Source organism: Rana temporaria, chromosome 3 (genome assembly GCF_905171775.1).
Source record: "Rana temporaria chromosome 3, aRanTem1.1, whole genome shotgun sequence".
In the NCBI taxonomy this organism is placed as follows: domain Eukaryota; kingdom Metazoa; phylum Chordata; class Amphibia; order Anura; family Ranidae; genus Rana; species Rana temporaria.
The window spans coordinates 390,404,553-390,429,087 of NC_053491.1; the positions used below are offsets into that span (position 1 = coordinate 390,404,553).

At 43.7% G+C, this 24,535-nt stretch overlaps 1 protein-coding gene across 1 annotated transcript; it reads right to left on the reverse strand.

Moving 5' to 3' along the window:
- Positions 1–1,383: 1,383 nt before the first annotated feature.
- On the reverse strand, positions 1,384–24,519 carry RIBC2 (RIB43A domain with coiled-coils 2). The gene is made up of 7 exons (XM_040345796.1): positions 24,320–24,519; positions 18,583–18,664; positions 15,699–16,043; positions 14,349–14,467; positions 5,258–5,485; positions 3,090–3,256; positions 1,384–1,700 (listed from the first exon to the last, which is right to left on the reverse strand). The coding sequence occupies exons 1-7, from the start codon at positions 24,434–24,436 to the stop codon at positions 1,619–1,621; spliced, it is 1,140 nt and encodes a 379-aa protein (XP_040201730.1). The 5' UTR covers positions 24,437–24,519; the 3' UTR covers positions 1,384–1,618.
- Positions 24,520–24,535: the final 16 nt, after the last annotated feature.

Here is a 24,535-nt window from a genome sequence, read left to right on the forward strand (position 1 = left end):
CATCCGTGTAAAGCTGCTGGTGTGTATGTGGCCGGAGGTCCGGTGGCGCTGGTGGCTCCTAGCGATTTCTGGAGAACTCTGAGACACTAGGGAACTGTTGACGTCACTTCCAGGTCCGCCAAACCCACGCTACACCCGCCAAGCTGGGAGTGTTTGAGTTCTCCAGGAAGCGCCATGAGCCACGAGCGCCGCCGGACCTCTGGCCATGTATACACCAGAAGCTTTACATGGATAAGCACCAAACTTCTTAACGCTGGATATTGTTTTTAACATTGTGTAATTCCACTTTTATTTACATTAAAACTGTGATCATACTACACCTAAATGGCACTGCTCAATGCTAATCATATAGTAAGACCTCACTCGTATATCAAGTTAAACATTTTTATGAAAATTTTGCTCCTTTTGCAAAACATTCGCAGACCAAGTAATGCCACGTACACACGATCTGGCTTTTGCCCGACCAAAAGTTCATCGGAATTCCGACGAATTCCATCGGAGTAAAATAGAACATGTTCTATATTTAAACTCTGATGGAATTCATGAGAATTTTCGATGGAATTTTTCCGATGGGGCATACACACGGTCGGAATTTTCGATGGAAAAAGTCTGTCTGACTTTTTCCAAACGGAAATTCCGATCGTATGTACGCGGCATTACTCGCAATCCAAGGTTTTGCTGTATCTTACCACACCCATCCAATGTCACTAATTGGATGTTCACTATACACATCTCAGATCATACATCTCACTGCACCTATACAATATTATGCAGTTCACTATACCGATCCCATGTCACCCACCTTAGAAAACCCATCCAGTGTAAAACTCGTCCCAAGTCATGCAACTCACAAAACCATCCAATGTCACACAGTCCAATACACTTATCCCATGTCAAGCATGTCAATCTCACCCATCCAATGACGCACAGTCCACAATGCTCGGCACACGTCATACATCTCTCTCCACACACATCCCACATATTGTTCCCTGTGTCAGCCATATCACATAATGTACAGCCATAACCATCCTACATCACATAGATTAAAACTGCGATCCCATGGCACCAAGTATTTCACTTACCACATGCTGCTTCACTTTTCTGATCACACATACCTCTCTACACGTATCATTCATTTTGTACCTCATCTTAGTCATGCCACACCCTCACTTTAAATAACCCAAATTATGTGCTTCTTTTCAGTTTTCATATCCCACACGTCATACTTTTTTGACTAGGTTACATATCTCACTTTACCAATCCCATGCCACCTAATTACCCACCCAATGCCACATACCTCACTCCACCCACTACGTACCTCACTTCATCCTCAACATACAAACATACACCTCATGTCACACACACACACACACACACACACGGTTGAGATATCTGCAGTAGTTGGTTTATATATATATAAAAGAGATATGAGAAAAACAGATGCTTAGCACAAAACTGTATGTATAGGAGCCACAGCAAGCACACATCTTTAGGATGCCACAATTGTTCATTTGAAGTTACAAGACAGATCTCACAGCAGCAGTTATATTGTTCCATAAAACTGACAGTGTTCAATGAAAATTCCACCTGTTATTATAAACATTAATTAATTCCACCATCATCGGCTAGTTGTATTAAATTGGTGGAAATAAGCATCTGTTGGCGGGTTAGTGAAGACCTCTTTGTTCAAGTAATTTTTCCTGAAAATAAAAAAGAAAGAAAAGGAAAAGATGGTTAAATATTATTAGGCAATAAGGAATGAGTTTCTGTCATTCAATTTAAGAAAATTAACTGCCGAAAAGTTTGAAAAGGTACAGGAACAGTAAACACAATCTGATTTTCCGATGGGAATTGTGTGATGACAGGCTGTTGTTGGAAAATCTGAACGTTTGTATGCTCCATCGGACAATTGGCGTATTTTCTGCCAATGTTGGATAGCATGCTTTAAAAATGTGTGTTGTCGGATTATCTGATCGTGTGTACAGAAGTCCTTCGGATAAAACTTCAAAGTACAAACACGCATGCTCAGAAGCAATGCTATCCATAACACAACATTAGCAGAAGTTGCCCAAAGGGTGGCGCTAAAGAGCTGAAAAAACACGTACCGGTAGTTTTGTGTTTGTTTGCCGACAATTCTTTGCTGTTTGTATGCAAGACAAGTTCATGGCCAACACCCTTTGGACAAAAGTCCTACATTTTGTCCGTGGAAAACCTGATCGTGTGTACCAGGCTTAAGATGGTGAGTAATGTATAGGAATCGTATTCCTCACAGGATCATTTCCATTGTCAGCTTCAAAAGGGTGTAATGGCTGGGCTGAAGTTTGCTTCTGCAGAGAAACTGCATGAAAAAGAGGTCATGTAAGGTCTGATAGGATGGACCCAACAAAACTGTAATATGCAGAATTATTAAATTATCAACTGATATGAAATATTTACAGAGGATAGCTCATCCATGGCAGTTGTAGAGTGCATGTTTGTGGATACCTGACCTTTACAGCTACTTGACCTTGTTGGATATCCATTCCAAAACCATAGGCATTAAAATGGAGCTGCACTATTTCCTTCATTTTGACGTTATAACAGGCTCCACTTTTCTGGGAAAGCTTTCCATAAGATTTTGAAGTGTCTGTGGGAACCTGTGCCCATTTGAGATCAGGTACTTATGCTGGATGAGAAGACCTGGCTCTTAATTCATCCCAAAGTTGTTCAGTAGTGTTGAGGTTAGGGCTCTGTAAAGGCCACTCAAGTTCTTCCACACCAAACTGGTCAAACCATGTCTTTATGGAGCTGGCTTTGTACACAGGGGCACAGTCATGCTGTAACAAAAAAGGGCCTTCCCCAAACTGTTACTTACTACAAGGTTAAAATGGCTTTGTACGTTGTAGCATTAAATGTACCTATCACTGGAAACACCTGAAGTTGATAATTTAAGGGATCTCTAAATACTTTAGGCCATTCAGGTTGGTGTGATTGTCAGATGTCCACAAACATTATTCTTTATAGAGTTAATGGACTAACACTGTGTGTTTTGGCCCCCCTGATCTGCACACAAGGTCCAGCCCACTTCAGATTTGATGGTGATAACTTACTGGGCTTCGTGGGCCTGTACCAACTGCAGGTTGATGTGATCCTGTTCTTTGCGCAGTTCCTTCTCCTGACGTTTTTGTTGTCTTTCAAGTAGCACCATGGCTCTGGCTTCTTGTACCCTCCTGCGGTCCCACTCTGCCTGCCTTTGTCTCTCTTCTTCCTTCAGTCTCTGTCAAAAAAAGCTTTGTTATCATAATGTCAACATGCTTAAAGCTACTGTGGTGCGAAATCTATCTTTGATCAATTAATGTATACCTGATCGGGCCATAATACATCCAAAAATCAGTGGAAGGAATTACACTGTAAACTGTGGATTCAGAGAACATTATAAAAACCCAAGCAATTCATGTCTAAATTTGGCCACTTTACACTAGTAGATTTTTTTGGGGGAAAAAATGTAATCTTTTCGATAGATTTTCTGAAGCCTCGTACACACGACCGAGAAACTCGACGGGCGAAACACATCGTTTTGCTCGTCGAGTTCCTTGTTGTCTAGGATCTCGGCGAGCCAAATTTCCCCATTCCCGTCGAGGAAAAAGAAGACATGCTCTCTTTTTGGCTCGACGAAACCCTCGACAGTTTCCTCGTCGAAAAGTGTACACACGACCGGTTTCCTCGGCAAAAAAAAAAACCCAGCAAGTTTCTTGCTGGTTTTTGCCGAGAAACTCGGTCGTGTGTACGAGGCCTGACAGTTATGCCATGCACACACGATCGGACATTCCGACAACAAGACCGTTTTTTTTCCCGACTGAATGTTTGCTCAAACTTGTGTTGCATACACACGGTCACACAAATGTTCTCGGAAATTCCGAACGATTTTTGTGCCCCAGAATTGCATACAGACCATAGGAATTTCTGACAAGAACTTTTGTTGTCGGAAAAATTGAGAACCTGCTCTCAAACAAGCTCACATCGAACATTTGTTGTCGGGAATTCCGATCGTGTGTAAGCGGCATTAATGTCGTCAAATTAACAATTGTTTTCGACAATAGTGAAAAGTAAAAAACAATTTGAAGGAGCAGGATTTTTTTTTTTTTTTTTTAACAAATGAAATTCTAAGGCCTCATTCACACAGGCGGACTCCGTCGCTACCTGATCCGATCCGCATGGACAGATGGGGACGTGGCCCCCATACGTCTGTTTTAACGGATCGGATCGGGTCGGATGTCAGCGGACATGTCTCCGCTCACATCCGACGCTCCATAGCGATGCATGGAGCGGCCGTTCAGGTCCGTGACAGACGGACCCGAACGGCCCGTAGTGTGAATGAGGCCTAACAGTGAATGTTGTTTATATTGTTATAATGTTGTTTATATTCGGAAAATGTCATTCATTCCAAATTCAAATGTTAAAACTAGATGAACCAAACAATTGAATGACATGTGAAGTATCTGATGATATTATTATGTATCGACAAGATTTTTGTATGGGATGAATGTGATGAATGTGCCTAACATGGTCAGTTTGAAATAGGAAAGCAGGGGGACTGGCAGGATCACCAGGTATTTCACATTGACACTTGAACAGGATGCTTTTTCACACAAGTACATGGTACAACAGCCACATATCAGGAATTTTAAATGTTGGGGTAACAAACACTAATGGCCCGTACACACGATCCGAATAGCGGACGAAAACGATCGTCCGATGAAGAATCGTACGATTTTCGGATCGTGTGTACACTACTTTCGAGAGCCGATCATGACCGTTCATCCGATATTTTTCGATCGGACATGCACGAAAATTTTCCTCGTACGATGTAAGATCGTACGATTTTCGTTTAGTCAGTACAGTTGTCGTCCGACAATACAATACAAATTCATTACAACACATGACATCACTTCCGATTATTTTTTTCGGTCGTACGAGAATTTTCGGGACTTTAATAACCTATTTTATTTTACTTGCGACTATTAAGCGAAAAAAGTCGTACGATCCGTCGTACGATATTCGGATCGTGTGTACGGGCCATTAGCTTGGAAAATGAAATCTGGAAGTTGATTGGTTGATTGATTGCACAGCTGCTTCAGCTTCTGACTGCTCCAGTCCTAATAAATTCCCTTCAATGAATTTCTGAGGTTGGGAGCTGGGCTTCAACATATAATGTAATTTTATTACAGCAAGGCACATTTATTATCACAAATACAAGTGAAAACAGACATGCCCATACCATCTTTTCCTGTATTTGTTGCTGCTGGACATTAATAACTTCCTCCAGTTGTTCTGGTCTCATTCCTTTCCAGCGATCAGTAACTATGCGGTGCGGGCCAAAAGCACTTATTGCTTGGGCAGGGTTCTCAGAAAGGAGGTCTCCTTCCACAAGGTTGGAGATTTCTACAGAATTGTCCTCTTCTTCCTGTTGCTTCTTGAACTTTCTTCTTGCTAATGATTCTTCTGCCTAGATAACAACAAAAAAAAAATATATATATATAAGGTCAACCTGTTTAAAGATAATGTGAAAACTGTGTATGTTTAAAAAGCCAGTCAGGTGCCTACTATAAAAATTCATTGTCTTTGCTCCTTTCAATTTGAAAGTGTAAAAGCTACAAAAAAATGAACTGTTTTACTTTTTTAAAGTGAGACTAAGCTATATCCCTATTTTCCAAAAATAATGCATACATATCCACTAATGGCCCTGTAATCTATTTTTCATTAAATTGTTTCTTACAGTGTTTTCTGTCTCCTTGTAAAGTCCATAAGCTCCCAAACCCCTCCTTGCCCTCTCATTTGCTTTTGGAATGTGTAGTGCATATTGCTTGAGGTCACGTGCACTGCTCTATGCACCCTACAAATCCCATAGTATGTAGTTAAGTTGCTCTAGAGTTTAGTAAATGAGGTGAAGCTTTGCAAAGAATACCAAATCACATGCAAGGAAATTATAAAAAACATTTTAGCTTGCACCAGATTGGATGATGGCAGGCAGCAGAGCTTCCTTCATTTACTAAGATCTGGACTTGTACTTGTACATTGCAACTGAACCTGCAAAGTGCCCAGACTATTTCCTTTTAGTAAATCAACCTCTATGAATGTTTATTCAAAAAAGCAATTACAAATCACAATATTCTACAGGGTTGATTTACTAAAGACAAATAGACTGTTTCTCCTCGTCTACTAAGCCTTGGAGCAAATGCCCTTGCAGAGTGCAACTGCACGTGTAAAGTACACAGTTTATTCATTTTTAGTAAATCAACCCCAAGGTCTCTAGGTGATCAAGCTACATGAGAGCATTCCCTTATCAACCTACCAACAATTTCCTATGGCTGCTGGCAGATAATACTCTCAGGCCCCTTTCAGACGGGCAGACTCCACCAGCAGATCTGCCCACTTACCTGGGAATCTGTCCGCTGATATCCGCTGAGCAGGCAGATGACAGGTCTGTGTCTGCTTGAAACGGACACAGACCGCTTACCTCTATGGGTGGTTGGGTGGAAACGGATGTTTCCATCTGACTGTCATATAATCCGATCCACCAGACGGATGGGGGACGAATCCCCCATCCGTCCATTTTTATAGGATAGGATTTGATTAGATGTTGGCGGTTGTCAACAGACATATATCCGTTGACATCCGCCGCTCCATAGAGGGTAATAGATGGTTAGTACTTAACCACTTGCTGATCGGCTCACGCACATATACGTCGGCAAAGTGTTTCGCTCCCACAAATCAACGTACCCATACGTTGGCTCCATTAAGAGCCAAAGCAGGCACACACCCGCTGCGCGGCGGGGGGGCCCGATGTGCGTGGCCGGTGGGCAGGATCGCCTCTGGTCACCCGCCATCGCGGGGCATGAGAGCCAAAACGGGAATTTGTGTATGTAAACACACAAATGCTTGTTCTAAATGGAGAGAAGAGACAGATCTGCTGTTCGTAGTAATTACGAACAGCGATATGTCTCCTCCTTTAGTCAGTCCCATCCCCCCACAGTTAGAAACACTCACGAGGGAACACATTTAACCCCTTGATCACCCCCTAGTGTAAACCTCTTCACTGCCTGTGACATTTACACAGTAATCAGTGCATTTTTATAGTTCTGATCGCTGTATAAATGCCAATGGTCCCAAAAAAGTGTCAAAAGTATCTGATCTGTCTGTCGCAATGTCCCAGTCTCGCTAAAAATTGCAGCTCACTGCCATTATTTGTAAAAAATAATAAAATAATAAAAATGCCATAAATCTATCCCCTACTTTGTAGATGCTATAACATTTACGCAAACCAATCAATATACGCTTATTGCGATTTTTTTTACCAAAAATATTTAAAAGAATACATATTGGCCTAAACTGATGAAGAAATGTGTTTATTTATATTTTTTGAGGGATATTTATTATTGCAAAAATGTAAAAAATATATATATTTTTTTAATTGTATGCTTTTTTTTGTTTTTAAGACTGTGTAAAAATAAATAAAATAAACTAAAACAAATAAGATTTTTTTTTTTTAAAGCGCCCCATCCCAACGAGCTCACCAGCAGAAGCGAACACATACGTAAGCAGCGCCCGCATATGAAAATGGTGTTCAAAGCACACACATCGCAATTGTTAGAGCGAGAGCAATAATTCTAGTCCTAGACCTCCTCTGTAACTCAAAACATGCAACCTGTAGAATTTTTTAAACGTCGCCTATGGAGATTTTTAAGGGTAAAAGTTTGTCGCCGTTCCACGAGCGGGCGCAATTTTGAAATGTGACATGTTGGGTATCAATTTACTCTGCATAACATTATCTTTCACAATATAAAAAAAATTGGGCTAACTTTACTGTTGTCTTGTTTTTTTATTCAAAAAAGTGTATTTTTTCCAAAAAAAGTGCGCTTGTAAGACCACTGCGCAAATACAGTGTGACAAAAAGTATTGCAATGACCGTCATCTTTTTCTCTAGGGTGTTAAAAAAAATGTTTTATAATGTTTGGAGGTTCTAATTATTTTTTATGGAAACATTTTTTTTTTAACTTGTAAACACCACATCTAAAAAAGAGGCTTGGTCCTTAAGTGGTTAAGGAAAGATCCTTTGCTTAACAGGTCTTTTGACTGTCTTCCTATTGTGTAATGTCTGCAGGTAGGTCACATGATCAGGAAAAACTTTGACTGGTTATTGATCAGCTCAGCAATAGGAACAGACGCTAACGGTGACAGTTGAGCTTGAGAGCCAACCGCTGGGTAAAGTGTCAGGACATTGTGCTGAGAAGTGTTAAGCGGAGGTCCAGCTTAAAAAATAAATAAATAAAAGTCAGCAACTACAAACACTGTAGCTGCTGACTTTTAATAAGGACACTTACCTGTCCAGGGTGCCTGCGATGTCGGCAGCCAGAAGCCGAGCAATCGCTGCCCCGCCGTCATCCTCAGTGAGGGAATCAGGAAGTGAAGCAGTGAAGCTTCACTGCCCGGGTCCCTACTGCGCATGTACGAGCCGCGCGGCGCTATGTGAATGGGAGGATGTCAGCGCAAGGGGGAGAAGAAGGAGGATTTTTAGGGTGGAACTCCGCTTTAATATATAGATTGTGAGAAGGAAGGGGTCAACAATTTAAAGTTCTGAAGCAAGAGGTTCAACATGGCAGTTGGGCAACTGGCATTTTACAGGAGATCTTCAATGATAGCTTTTATATTTTTTAGAAAGGTTTTCTCCGGGTGGTATTAATATTTAGGAATATATTTTTACTAAAAGGAAATACATTTTCACAGAAAGGGGTGTAGCCTTCTGCAATAGCTTTGGATTTCTGTATGGCGGTTTCAGTGCTTAGAGGGATTCTTCAAGAAGGAAAAGTAAACTCTTTCACTTGACAAACAAATCCTCCACATTACAATAATTGGCCATGTCTCGCAGCAGCAGATCAAGCAATCTTTAGCAGCTGAGATGAATAGCTATCAAATGTTTCCATGGAAAAGCAAAGCAGGCTTTTGCAACTGCAGCTATCAGGGCTTATAATGGGCATACTGAAACATTTAAAGTTTATGAGGACCAGCAGACCAGAGTAGCTGAAGAGGAGGAGGGGGTGATTGCAAAGCTCAGGAGACAGTCTCAGACTCTGGAAATCTTTTGTTTACAGTTGACTCATCAGACATAATTGTAGTTCTCTTTAATTACAAATCAGTTACTCATTCTCCAGAAAAAGATCCAAAATACAGAGTATTCTGATCTTGCCTGCATTCTCTCATCGGATTGAGTAAATGTTTTAAATGTTCTGACACCATATTCCTGTGCATTGAGGATGAAGTGTGCAAAGTGAAGCATCATGAACTGTCTGCCCTCCGACACTCTGATCTTATAAAGTGCTGCAGGGAAACCACAATTGGCTTTGGAATGCATGCTGTTTGTTTTATTGGGTATCTTTGTATTTAATGAACTGTCTCCATGCTGAGGACATTTCAGATGGCATTTATCCAAATACAGGCTTTGGGGACATAAGCAACAACATTGGGGATGTATTTACAGTTATTTCACTGCTTTGTAATAAAGTGTCCTTCGCGCTACCAAATAAATAATTTCAAATAATATGAACAAATAGTGATAATCAAAAAAAATCAAAACTGCCTGCAAAACCTAATTGTGTTCACAATACACATACAAATTAAAAACATAAAAATAAAATAGGTAAGTGATTTCGCGCAACAATATATTATTACCACAATGAGTGTATGTGATGGAAAAAATACAATATAATAATATAAAGTATAGTCCCAAAGTTTATCTAATCCATGTGGTTCTTCATATTCAAACGATCTCCAATATATATTTTTTTCATCCGGCTTATTAGGTGCTCACAGAACTCTCACCTTGAAAACATAAATAATCAGCATAGTGTGATAAGTTCAAATACTGGGGTATTTATTAAAAGTAAATGGACTCTTACATCAAAAACAATCATAAAATCGTGTAAAAGTAAATACGAGGCGTTTGTGTGCCTTCTCACCTGATGAAGTCACGTGCAGTGACGTAACGTGTAGGGAGTGGCTGGAGACTGACGTGGACGTCCACCGGAAGTGAAGTGAGAAGGCGCACAAACGTCTCATTTTTACTTTTACGCGATTTTATGATTGTTTTTGATGTAAGAGTCCATTTACTTTTAATAAATACCCCAGTATTTGAACTTATCACACTATGGGAGGCATTTATTTTCCTTTTCCCCTCGATTCTTGTTTCTGCAGGAGCCAATAGATTCTTGATAGCTGTATGTACCTGATATTTGGAATTCGGATACTTGGCGACCTGGTGATTCATAGAAAGACACAAATTTCCCAGTAAAGATCGTGGGGTGGAATCTCATGTGAACTGAAGGATCCCATATAACTTGATGCTGGTTATTTATATTTTCAAGGTGAGAGTTCTGTGAGCACATAATAAGTCAGATGAAAAGAATATATATTGGAGATCGTTTGAATATGAAGAACCACATGGATTAGATAAACTTTGGGACTATACGTTATATTATTATATTGTATTTTTTCCATCACATAACCCTGGTCATAATATATTATTGCATAAAATCACTTACCTATTTTATTTCACTGCTTTGCCTGATAGTGGAAGTCAAGGCATTTTTTTGCTTATATTTGTAGCAATCACGGAAAAACGTTGGCTGCCTTATCAACTTATATTAAAAAAATGTTCATTTGCACCTAAATGCCTCATTAAATTCATTCTTGTTGGTGCTCCTTTTTTTCACACCTCAAGATTGCTCTGGCAAGCAATATAATAATTACAATTATTTTTTATGGGAAGATGGAAAAAACTCTGCAAAACTGTCATAGGGTCAACAAGATTAGAAAGCAGTTTTATACAGAACTCTCTGCTTGTTTGTTTGCAAAAACATCACTCTGTAGCAGAGCTTCTCACAACGATACGATTTAATGCCTTGGGCTGGTTGTGTATGTGGTTCCTCCAACTGACAACTGTGGTTCCTCCTGCTGACCCCCTAGTCACTGCAGGACATAGCAGTTGGTAGGAAGATTCAGTCTGGAGTGGAGGCCATATTTATCTACAAACCTGGAACTGTGGATTAGGATAAGTTCCAGGAGCTCTGCTACAGAGCAAAGTTTAAAGATGAATTCCGGCCATGATACAGATTCACAAAGACTGACACGCCGTCGTAAGTCCAAATGTGCGCCGTCGTATCTATGCGCTGATTCTCTAAATCAGATACGCCTAAATTGTGGCAAGATACGACTGACGTAAGTCTCCTACGCCGTCGTATCTTGGGTGCATATTTACGCTGGCCGCAAGGGGCGCTTCCGTTGATTTACGCGTTAAATATGTAAATGACCTAGATACTCCGATTCACAAACGTACTTGCACCCGTCGCAGTAAGCTACGCCGTTTACATAAGGCGTACGTCCGGCGTAAAGATAAAACACCTCTATAGGTGGCGCAACCCATGCAAGGTATGGACGACGGAACAGCCGTCGGATTTTACATCGTTTACGTAAGTCGTACATGAATGGGGCTGGGCGTAGGTTACGTTCACGTTGTTGCCATTGAGCCGTCGTATCTTAGGGCGTAAATTCGACGTGATTCTGAGCATGCACGCGCATGCGCCGTTCCTTTGGTAAGTCATTTACATGGGGTCACTGCTAATTTTAATACAACACGCCCACTACCTTCCTAATTTGAATTAGGCGGGCTTACGCCGGCCCATTTACCCTATGCCGACGTAACTTAGGGAGCAAGTGCTTTGTGAATACTGGCCTTGCCTCTCTATTTTACGTCAGCGTAGCGCAAATGAGCTGCGCTAGGCCCGCTCAAATGTACGCCGCTCTACCTGAATCTGACCCTATATGTCTACATAGTTACATTGGTCCAACTTGTATATACCATACCTGCTCAAAGTCCCTGGAAGCTGGAAATGAATGTCACCGCCCCGCCCCCACCTTGTCTAATCACAGAACCTTTTGCATTCATTCAGAAAATGCAAAGCATTCTATGCGCAATTTTAAAGTGTGACATGTTAGGTATCTATTTACTCGGCGTAACATCATCTTTCACATTATACAACAAAATTGGACTAACTTTACTGTTTTGTTATTTTTTAATTCATGAAACTGTTTTTTTTTCTCTAAAAAAAGGCATTTGAAAAATGATTGCACAAATACTGTGCGAGAAAAAAAGTTGCAATGACCGCCATTTTATTCCCTAGGGTGTATAATAGTGATATAAAGTGCTTAAACCATTCACCAGGGTTGGAACTCACTTGAAAGGGAGCTGGCTTGTCTTGGAGGCTTTTAAGAAAGCACAAGGGACCCACTTAAGGGTCAGAGCTTCTTGTGAGTAATTTGAGCAGTTGGGTGGAGGATTCACAGAATAGAGTGGAGTTTATGGCAACCAGGGCTTTTTTTTTAGCAGGAACGTGGAGGAACGCAGTTTCGGCACCTCCCGAACTGAATGTATGTAATGGGAAGAGGTGCTGGGGTGTGCTGGAGAGTCTATTGATGCCGTCTCCTGGGGGATCTATTGTTGCTGGAGGGGATCTATTTTGCAAAGGAAGGGGGTCTATTGTTGCTGGGGAGTTCTTCTGTTGCTTGTGGGGAATCTATTGTTGCTGGGGGGGGTCAGTCATTTCTAGGAGGTACTGTTGGGGGAGGCGTCTTTGTTGCTTGCTGCTGGAGGGTCTATTGATGCTGGCTACATGGAATGGCGCCAAACTTCGGTACTTAAAAATCTCCATGGGCGACGCTTTAAATTTTTTTACAGGTTACTATTTTCGAGTTACAGAGGAGGTCTAGTGCTAGAATTGTTGCACACGCTTTTTTATTTTTACACTTTTTTTTTTTTTTTTCACTTTTATTCCTATTACAAGGAATGTAAACATCCCTTGTAATATGAATCACTGTGACAAGTCCTCTTTCTGTAGCTGCAGGCATCATTCAGATATCACCGCACAAAGTCGAGGACGTTACATAACGGCCTTCGGTTGTTAAGTGGTTAAAGACGAGTTCCAGCCAAAAGTGGAACTTCCGCTTTAAGCACTCCTCACCCCATTACATGCCACATATGGCGTGTAATTTTTTTGGGGGGGGGGAGTGGGGGCTTTGGTAGGAGTGGGACTTCCTGTCCCACTTCCTCCTTCTGCCCAGGGACCGCCTCGGTTACTTCTCTTCTCGCCTTAGGCGCCCCCCCCCCTTTACGCGATCTCCAGGGACACGCGACGGGTCCCAGGAGATCGCCTGTCCATTCATAGAGCGCAGTGCGACTTGCGCATGCGCAGTGAGTGCCCAGCCATGAAGCCGAAACCTGTCACAGCCGGGTTCCCACACTATGAATGGAGGCGCAGGCCGGAGAGGAGCTCCGGGCGGCTGCGTCGCTGAACCGTGGAGCAGGTAAGTGTCTGTTTATTAAAAGTCAGCAGCTACACTTTTTGTAGCTGCTAACTTTTAATAAACACTAAAAGGCTGGAACTCCCCTTTAAAGCGGGGGTTCACCCTATTAATAAAAAAAAAAAAAAAATTTTTTTTCCTCTAGCATAAAATTCGGCATAGTAGCGCGAGCTACAGTATGCCTGTCTTTATTTTTTTATCCCCGTACTCACTGTGTAATCGTAGAGACAAGATTCCGACTCCCCTCGGGGAATGGGCGTTCCTATGGAGAGGGAAGGTGATTGACGGCCGGCTCTGGCACGTCACGCTTCTCCGGAAATAGCCGAAATAGGACTTGGCGCTTCACGGCGCCTGCGCATAGTCTGTGCGCAGGCGCCGTATAGCGCCGTGAAGAGCCGAGACCTGTTCCGGCTGTCTTCGGGGAGCGTGACGTGCCAGAGCCGGCCGTCAATCACCTTCCCTCTCCATAGGAACACCCATTCCCCGAGGGGAGTCGGAATCTTGTCTCTACGATTACACAGTGAGTACGGGGATAAAAAAATAAAGACAGGCATACTGTAGCTCGCGCTACTATGCCGAATTTTATGCTAAAATGTTGTCATGGAGGGTGAACCACCGCTTTAAGTAAACAAGCCAACATACAGATATGCATAAACCCTTTTTTCTTCTCAGGGTAATGTGTTTCTAATTTTGTTGCCAGGGTCATGTTAAGCCTGAAAAAAATATAAATATATGTACAGTCATGCAGGTTCAATGTCATAATAGAATTTAGGAGTCCACACGGTTGGGTACTTACATTGGGGCCAAATCTCTCTCTGATTGGTGCAAATGGACCACAGCTTTCTGAAGCCTTTTACTGACAGTAAACTCGATATATACAATGACGTAGAGGAAATGAGGCCAAGCAAGAGGACAGAACAACTTTTTCCTTTTTTCTTTACTGCTTTTGTGATATTTACCTGGGCTTTGTTGAATTCCTTTGTGAAAGTACAGACATCACGTTTGGCTTTTTCTTCCATTCTTTGTAATTCCATTGCCTTCTTGTCCAGCTCAATCCTGTGTTTGTCATAGAGACCATCTGCAAGGAGCATAAAATATCTCACAGTAATTATTATCATACAGACAAAAATTAAGTTACAAATCGAAATCCTAACTTAAGCCCTGTACACACGGGCCGAATATTGGGCGGTATCGGCTGGTTCAATAGAAAGCTGACATTCACTCCGTGTGTACTGCAGCCGGTACGACAGAAGGCAACTTCTTTCGACAGGACATGACCGAAAAAGGTCTGCTGACCGGCCCCCGATCAGCACTGACTGGAGTGTTCTGGAAGGGGGGCCGTCCCCCCTGTCAGAACACAATAGAACTGCAGGGGAAATTGATTTACCAACATCGGATTGTTAGTACAGCAGCTTTTTTTTGTTCAGCCTGCTGGGTTGTACGGAAAAAAAATAGCAGTGTGTAATACGCTTAAAGCGGAGGTGCACTCGTTTTTTTTTGTTTTTTTTCAAGCCAGCAGCTACAAATACGGCAGCTGCTGACTTTAAAAAAATGGACACTTACCTGTCCAGCGCGCCCGCAATGTCAGCAGACGAGGCTGAGCAAATGCTCGGTCCTCGGCTGCTTCCGTCGCCATCCTCGGTGAGGGAATCACTGCTTCACTGCCCGATACCCTACTGTGAATGCATTAGTGTCCTTCTGGGACACTAATGCAGTGATCAGTGCTAAAAAATATTGCGGCAAACAAAGGGTTAACTGTGCCTAGCTTGTGCTTACACACTGTGCGGGAGGTGATTTGACTAGGGGAAAGCAAAGTTCCATGTTCCTGCTTTGCAGAAACACAAGAGCAATACCTTCCCTTCTGACAGAACGGCAATCTGTCTTGTTTGCCATTCTGCCTCCGACCTGTGAAATCAGCGGATGTCCGTGGTACCCGCCGCTGGCATGCACCCTAGACTTGGAAGTGTCAGATCACGTACTGGGTACGTAGGCACGTGATCTGGCACAGAGCGGCCATCTTGCTGTAGTATGGTGGGCAGTCCACAAGAAGTTAAATGATGACATACCCCCACAGGGCAGGTCTTTGATGCTCTGGGTATCCATTAACCTAGAAGGGGACCAGCACTAGATCATAGGGTCATATTGTAGCAAGGCCTGCTTTTATTATTTTATAGGGCTTTAAATATTTAAAAAATGTTACCAAGCTGCAGTTGGGCTTTAATCAATGTGAGTAAAAAGATGATGGCAACATAATATGACTTACCAGTATTCTTTTGAAAAAACAAAACAAAAAAAAAACTAAATCTTACCAGCAAGCCTCTTGTCTTCTAATGCTTTTTGTTGCTCCCACTGTTGCTGGAGAGACCATTCCCTAAGCTGCTCTTGCTGTGCTTTCCTTCTGTTATTTTCTGTTAAATCCTCTCCCAGAAGCTTCTGTACCCCAGAAACAGTGCAGCGAGGATCATCATCAGACACCCGCGCGGGCAGATCTTTCTTTAAGGCCTGTGGATCATATAAGTCAAACTCCCTGCGGTCCTCTTTTTGCTGTAAGCAGAGTCTAAAATCGTTGATGGCTTTGTTTAGATTTTGGATGTCTTCCTTTTGACGGTCATCTAATAAGCAGGTGATCTTGTCATTCTGCACCATCTGTGCATCTAAAAATGAAGAATATCAATGCAGCGATTATTATTAAAAATTTTAACAGAAGTGGCATTAAAGTTGCAACTACGGCTAGGGCAGACCATGCAGCTGGTGATGCGCTAAGCAGCATGGAACACTTCATATAAATATGGGCAGCGTCATAGGCCAACAGAAATGTGCAGGAGCTGGAAGGCCTGATGTTGACTTCTTAAAGCAGAACTCCGGGGATATATTATTTTTTAGTGGGTTAGTTACTGACCTAGGTGAGAGGAGGGATAGGTAAAATGACGGTATCACTTCACTGTACCAGACCTGAAACTTGCCTAAAGATGAGCACTGACAATAGATTATAACATCAGTAAAGCTAGGATTTTTACAGTAAAATGCTTAATTAAAGAGTTAATTTGTTTGACTTGTGGTGTCTGCAATAAAACAAACAATTTTTCATCACTGATACTAATCCCGCTCCCCTTTCCCTCCTACTAATGCTAAATTTGTTTCCCCTAAGGCCCCTTTCACACTGTGGCGGCATTGTCTGTCCGTCAATTACCATCAATTTTGCGGCACTATTTGGCCGCTAGCGAGGCGGTTTTACCCGAGAAAGGGTTAAAAACGAGCGCAAAGCACCTCTGCAGAGGCGCTTTGCTGGCGGTATAGCCGCCTCACCCCATTGATTTCAGTAGGCAGGAGGGTTGGAGGAGCGGTAAACACACCGCTCCTTCACTGCTCCAAAGATGCAGCTAGCAGGACTTTTTTTACCGTCCTGCTAGTGCACCGCTCCAGTGTGATAGCCCTCAGGGCTTTCACACTGGAAAGACAGCAGCGGCTGTTTCAGGTCGGTTTGCTAAGGATCGGTGCTCCCCGACAACCAACTTTGGACACTTGTAGAGGAAGGGTGGGGCTACATGTGTGCCAAGTTTGGGGTCCAGGGGACCCGGCCGGTACTGGGTCCCCAAAGTCTGGGAGATCATGCGCAAAAAGGTGACTCGAGTATAAGCCGAGGGGGGCATTTTCAGCACCAAAAAAAGTGCTGAAAAACTTGGCTTATACTCGAGTATATACAGTAGGTTTTCTTTTCCAATAGTTTATTTATTAGTTAGGTTTTGTGTGAACTTCTACTTTAATTCTATATGAAAGGCAATATAAGCTGTGATGAAAGTAGTGATATTGTAAGGTATTTTGGGGGGCTTTTTGTACACCCAGCTTCTCTGTAACCACTGACAGCAAAGGGCCAAAACACTAATATCTCATAGAGTACAGCAGGAAAAGAAACATAAGGATGCATTCACACTTACAAATGCACCCGTACATGCAAAAACCCCAGAATGACTATAAGAGGCAGTCCTACGAAAAGCAATGGGAGGCTGCTGGCTCCCGCAGCTAACTGTGGCCACCCACATGTAATCACTCATGCAGCGATCACATACAAATGATTGGTCCTGCGGGAGCAGACAGCCTCTCATTGATTTTCATGGGGCGGCTTCTCGCAGTTAATCGTGGGAACCCCTTTCTGGAGTTCTTCCATGTATTTGGGATGTGGGTGCATTTGTAAGTGTGAAAGCACCCTAGAGCCGTGTACACACGATCGGTTTGTCTGATGAAAACAGACCGATGGACTGTTTTCATCGGACAAACCGATCGTGTGTGGGCCCCATTGTTGTTAAAAAATGGAACATGTTTTAAATTTTTCCTATGGATAAAAAACTGATAGAAAAATCCGATCGTCTGTGTGGAACTCCATCGGATAAAAATCCATGCATGCTCAGAATCAAGTCGACGCATGCTCGGAAGCATTGAACTTCATTTTTTTTGGCTCGTCGTAGTGTTTTACGTTACCGCGTTTTGGCACGGTCGGATTTTTGATTGATGGTGTGTAGGCAAGACTGATGAAAGTCAGCTTCATTGGTTATCCGACGAAAAAATCCATCAGATATCCTATCGGGTGTACAGGGCTTTAGCCTAGGTTCACACTGCTGCGAATTCAAAATCGCGGTAAAATGCGCGATTTTACCGCGATTTCGCCGCGATTTTGGCCGCAATTTAATGTAAATCGCGGCCCGAAATCGCAAAAAGTAGTACAGGAACTACTTTTTGAAATCGCAGATGCGGCGTCGCACTGATTAGGACAGTGCCATTGCCAACAATTGCCGCCGATTTGAGATGCGATTTGACATGTCAAATCGCATCTCAAATCGTTCCAAATCGTACCCAGTGTGAACCAGGGCTTAGAGAGGTAAGACAGCAGACAGAAAGGGAAAGAGCGATAGAAGAAGTGAAATAGGAGACCAGAAATAACCTCACCTATTATAATCATGGAATGCTACAGGCTGTCTAAAACTCAATCTAGGTGCCTGGGGTGCCATTGGTAATTTAGGATGCTGGGAATGCCCCTGTCCTAAAGATAAGAAAGGATGGGTTTCCAATCTCCTGACAGGGATCATAAAGCTTCCTACCTTATACAATTGTGAGGGGTCTGAAAGAGAAGCATCTAAAGATTTATCCATCCATCATACAAGAGCTCTGCTGTCAAACACACAAATGTCATTGACTAACCAAATGCCTCTTGTCTTTTGTTGTCTGTCTCCTTCCTGGTTTTCCTATCCTGTATTTGGTGGTCCAAAGCATCCTTATCAACCTAAAGGATATTAAAACATAATTCTGTTATACTCTATTTTATTACAACCCCAAAATAAGTGGACTGATGACATGATCATAATGCAATTCCTTTACATGCTGTACAAGTATAACTCATTACACCTCCAGCTCTTATAGAGCATGAAATTAGATTTAGTATAGTATTATAATACAATTTTGTTGTAGTCCAGTAAAGAAGTTTTTAAAGCCCAAATGAACTTTCAGTTTAAATCACCTAAGTACATTTCAGGTGCAACCAAACAAAAAGCTGCTTATATTCTTTAGAAAGCAGCCCCAACCTGGAGTAGAAAAGCCCGTTCCCTGCCAGCATGCTGCAGAAAATGACCCTAGCTCTATATGTGTGTAGGAGATGTGCAGAGAGAAAACTGCTCCTACACAGAGAGCAAAGGTCCTTCTCTGCGGCATGCTGGCAGGGGACAAGCTTTTCTACTTAGAGTACTGTGGATGCACTCTAAACAAAATAAGATGCAAGGTGTTGAACACCTTTTGTTTTGATAAACCTGGAAGTCAGCCGATTTAACCTGAAAGCTTAATTGCACCCCAAGCTGTCAGTGTGCTGCTACTTCATGTTCCCAAATGTTTTGCATATTGACAGAACCCTATTGATTAAATATAGTTTTTTTGAGATAGGAACCCAAAAATAAAAGTGATTGTAAAGTCTTGTTTAGAAAAACAAACCAAAAAAAACAAACATGTTGGTTTTGCACAAAGCAGCCCGGATCCTCCTCTTCTTGGGTCCTTCTTTTCTGCTCCTGGCCCCTCCCTTCTATTGAGTGCCCCCTCAGCCAGGAGCTTTCTATGGGGGCACCCAAGTCGAGTCAGAGCATTCAGACACGGAGCCCCGACTTGGCCCTGCCCCTTTCTCCCCTGATTGGCTGACAGACTTTGATTGACAGCTGCAGAGTCAATGGCGCCGCTGCTGTGTCCCAGCCAATCAGGAGGAGTGTCCCAGACGGCTTAGACATTCGTGGGCATCGCTGGAGAGAAAAGGGGCGCAGGTAAATATTATTAGGGGGTGCTGGGGAGGCAGCTACACACAAAAGGTTTTTTATCCTGATGCATAAAGAAAATCCTTCTGCCTTTACAACTCCTTTAACTGGGAAGTCTTATGTGGTCCCCACAAGGTCATCATCTTGTGCACCAGGGCTGTACTGTTCGCTGGATTACAATATAGCTCTCTGCTACCCTCTGCTGGTCAAATTAATTTTCTTATTTTGCAAAAGAAATATGGTTAAAGCGGTGTTCCAGCTGAATTTTTTTTAAAGTCAGCAGCTACAAACACTGTAGGTGCTGACTTTTAATAAGCACACTTACCTGTCCAGGGTACCCGTGATGTCGGTCCTTCCGAGAGCCGATCCATCCTTTGGATCGGGTGCGGGTGCTGCCATTCGTACTAAGGGAAACAGGCAGTGGAGCCTTGTGGCTTCACTGCCAGTTTCCTACTGCGCATGCGCGAGTCGCGCAAAGGTTTGTGAATAGCCGGCTGTCTTCTCAGTTAGGAGCCAGGAACGCACCCCGTCCCACCGAGCTTGCGTGCAGAAGCGAACGCATATGTGAGTAGCGCCCGCATATGAAAGCGGTGTTCAAACCACACATATGAGGTATCGCCGCAAGAGCAATAATTCTAGCCCTAGACCTCAAAACATGCAACCTGTAGAATTTTTTAAACGTCGCCTATGGAGATTTTTAAAGGGTAAAAGTTTGTCGCCTTTCCACGAGTGGACGCAATTTTTAAGCGTGACATGTTGAGTATCAATTTACTCGGTGTAACATTATCTTTCAAATATAAAAACAAATTGGGCCATTTTATTCTCTAGGGTGTTAGAATAAAAAATATATATCATGTTTGGGGGTTCTAAGGGAAGGAGATGGGCGGGCAATGAAAACAGGCAGGGAAGTTCCATTAGCATTCTTGGTTGTCTTGTCATACCAACGGCCACCACAATAGGGCACCATATTCCAGAAAGAAGCATAGGACTGCAGAAGGGCGCAAAGCCGCAGCCTCAATTACCGGTCGGCGCGGCCCGACGCGATCACGTGTGGGGGGGTGCACGGAGACAGGGTACCGCATCTGTGCCGCCCCAGGTGCTAGGTCACTAATTCTAGTCGCAATTGCGACCTGGCGCCCGGGGTTTGTCGAGCCCTGCTGTAGAGGAGTTTAGTTTCACCATAAAGCAGAACTGAAGGGAACAAAACTTACCTTTCCTCCAGCAGCCCCATTCCTCCCTGGCATCTTCTCCTGAGTGCCAGTCTTTGGCTGTCTTCACTGGCTGTCACGGGATGTTGTCACTCCTGCACATGCACAGAAGTCAGTTATCCTGGGAAAACAGGGGCCATGCCAACACTGTGAGCTGGGGTGTACACAGCTCAGATTACATGCCAGAGAATGCTGCAAGAAGGCAGGTAGGTGGATTTTTATAGCAGAAGAAACATTCCATGTCTCTTCTGCAACAAAGTGCCTGTCCGCTTGCAGCTTGTCACACTGGAACTTTAGTTCCGCTTTAAACCTTTCCTAGATTTAAAGAGACTCTGTTACCAACTTAAAGGATAAGTTCATGTTTTAATAAAAAAAAAAAAAAATGCACATTTTTTTGTAGGATAAAATAAAATGTGCATTTATTATTATTTTTTGGAGCCTGTAAAGCATCAGCAGATGCAGGTCCCAGGCAGATCTGCCAGTGTATCTGTGTGCCCGTACATCCTGCACTGGTAAGCAGATACAATCAGACAGGAGAGAATGAACTACCATGGTGCTCCATAGCACTGTCAACAGCCGCAAAGGCTGCTGGACCTGGTCTTTTTCAATTTACAAGACACTGTGAATGAAATATGCAGCAAGGCACTTATTTTAAAAAACTGTGACGGGGGGAGGGGCAGTGGAGAAGATCCCCGCTAGTTGTCAGATATGGGAGGTGCACGGGGACTGGTCCATTCGTAACATGTTATACCCTGAATATGGGTGTAAGATGTAATGAAAGATGGACGTCGGCAGAATGGCTCTCCTGCGCAAACTGACGTACCTGTACGTTAGTCCGTTAAAGCAGGATAGCGGGCCTGCGGACTTGATGTCCGTCGGTGACCCGCAATGGTGGCATGGAGAGGCAGAACGGGGAACTGCCTATGTAAACAAGACTTTTCCCTCTTCTCTGTGCAGCACTTCGCAGGATGGATTAGAGCGATCCTCTGTGATGGTGCTGACCAATCAGAATTGCAGACCAGCTTCATGGGCACGGTCAGCTCAGTATCCCTGGAGGTAGATACAGCGAGGACCAGGGGGAAGGGGAAGGTGGGCTGCGTAGGGCATATGGTATTCGTTCACCTTTAATTTTTTTTCTATAAGGTCCCATCACACCTACATGATCCTGAAACATGCGCAAAACGTGATACAATCGTACGTCTCGCAACCTCCTAATGGCACCCCAAACGCGACTATAACGTACCAAAGCACATTGTAAAAAAAAGTGTGTGAGCTTCTTTGGAACGCTTGTTGAGGGTAAGGCAGCACATGTTCCTGCTACGCCTAGTGTGAGTGGGGCTTCCCTGTGCTGATGTGCGACAAATGCGGTAAAATAAATGCACACATGCACGTTGCCAGGGGTGGACTGGGCTGGGGAGCAGGGTGACAATTTCCCCCAGGGCCGATCTGATTCCCCCCCAGAAAAGGCCACCACAGCAGCAGCAGCTCCACTGTACTCACAGTCACCTGATCGAGACCAGTTCTGCTGCTGGCTGTTATTGTCGGCAATGGTTGCTAGGGTTGCCTGCCGCCTAGTGTCTAGCAACCAGTGATGTCAGGAGGAGGAAATTGAGGCCAAAGCCCCAGCATTCAGAGCAGAGGAGGATTTATTTTGCCTATTTGGCTCCGCCCACCTCATCCCTCCATCTTCTGTGTGGCAGCATGCGCCTCAGAGCCTGCCTGAGGGAAGGGGCCGGTCTGTGCCAGGATCAAACAGAGCACCTCTCAAGAGTCGACCTGCCTGAGGTGAGGTGAGGTGCAGTAGATAAATTACAACATATGTGGAGCATGTGTGTCATGAAAGCATGACCTGGCAGCAGAGAAGGTCACATCCTTATATCTCAGCTAGGGTTCATGCTAGGACTTGTAGTCTTTCACTTTTGGGGATGTAACCCTCCAAAAGTGAAGGACTAAAGGTCCAAGCATGAACCCCTCAGAGCTTAGGATGTGTCCCCCCCCCCCCCAGCCAACTAGTGAAGTGCTAAAGGTCACAGCATAAACCTGTGAGATCTAAGGGGATCACATCCTTGGATATCAGGGTTTCATGCTGGGACATGTAGTCCTTCACTAGTGGGGAGGAGGGAATCACATCCTTAGATCTCAGGTGTTAATGCTGGGACTTGTAGTCCTTCACTAGTTGGGGCGGATCATATCCTTAGATCTTAGGTGTTAATGCTGGGACTTGTAGTCCTTCACTAGTTGGGAGGGTCACATCCTTAGATCTCATGTGCTAATGCTGGGACTTGTAGTCCTTCACTAGTTGGGGGGGATCACATCCTTAGATCTCAGGTATTAATGCTGGGACTTATGGTCCTTCACTAGTTGGGGGGATCACACCCTAAGATCTCAGGTGTTAATGCTGGGACTTGTAGTTCCTCACTAGTTGGGGGGGAATCACATCTAGGGTTGCCACCTCATCCCTTTAAAACAGAACACATATAAATTACACAGGTTCTGTGGCTCATTTAATGCAGGTAAGGCACCAAATGAGTCTAATTACCACCTTAATTAGCCACAGAACCTGTGTAATTCATATATGTTCTGTTTTAAAGGGATGAGGTGGCAACCCTAATCACATCCTTAGATCTCAGGTGTTAATGCTGGGACTTGTAGTCCTTCACTAGTTGGGGGGGGGATCACATTCTTAGATCTCAGGTGTTAATGCTGGGACTTGTAGTCTTTTGCTAGTTGGGGGGGGGGTCACATCCTTAGATCTCAGATGTTAATGCTGGGACTTGTAGTTCTTCACTAGTTGGGGGGAATCACATTCTCAGATGTTAATGTTGGGACTTGTAGTACCTCACTAGTTGGGGGGGGGGGTCACGTCCTTAGATCTCAGGTGTTAATGCTGGGACTTGTAGTCCTTCACTAGTTGGGGGGGGGGGATCACATTCTTAGATCTCAGGTGTTAATGCTGGGACTTGTAGTCTTTTGCTAGTTGGGGGGGGGGGGGCACATCCTTAGATCTCAGATGTTAATGCTGGGACTTGTAGTTCTTCACTAGTTGGGGGGAATCACATTCTCAGATGTTAATGTTGGGACTTGTAGTACCTCACTAGTTGGGGGGGGGGGGGGTCACGTCCTTAGATCTCAGGTGTTAATGCTTGGATTTGTAGTCCTTCACTAGTTGCTTAAATTAGTTGGTTCAATGAGACACTTGACTGGACTTGCCCCCACTAAGGTGAAGGAACACTGTAGGGCACGGAGGACAGAGTCTCTTTGAGAGAATAGAACAGATGGAGCTGGGCTTGAAATATGACTTTTGGCTGAAGTGATCCTTTCACTTCCTATGATGAGAGAACTAGGAAGAGATCTCCAGCACTTAGGAACCAGGGACTAGGGCAATGGCCGGGCTGAGGGCTGCAGCTCAGTGATAAAAATCCCCCCAGTCTGTCTCACCCCGACGGTCCGGACTCTGGCATCGAAGACTCGGCTCTGCCTCTGCTGCTCGGCATCCCTTCTCCTCTGCAGCACGGCGGCTTCCTTCAGATCCACGGGCAGATCTAGCTTGTACATGTCTCCCGTCTCTCGGCAAAGTCCTTCCACAGCAACACACAGTAAACACAAACGGTTGCTCGGCAACGCTGGGCTGTGCGGAGAGAAAGCGTGACGTGT

Bases quoted from the DNA above. Each gene is read 5' to 3' on its own strand.
- RIBC2 (XM_040345796.1), bottom strand. From the start codon at position 24,436: ATGTACAAGCTAGATCTGCCCGTGGATCTGAAGGAAGCCGCCGTGCTG. The intron at 18,665-24,319 runs GTGAGACAGACT...AATATCCTTTAG, and splicing joins CCAGAGTCCGGACCGTCGGG to GTTGATAAGGATGCTTTGGA. The intron at 14,468-15,698 runs GTAAGATTTAGT...TGCTCCTTGCAG, and splicing joins AGAAGACAAGAGGCTTGCTG to ATGGTCTCTATGACAAACAC.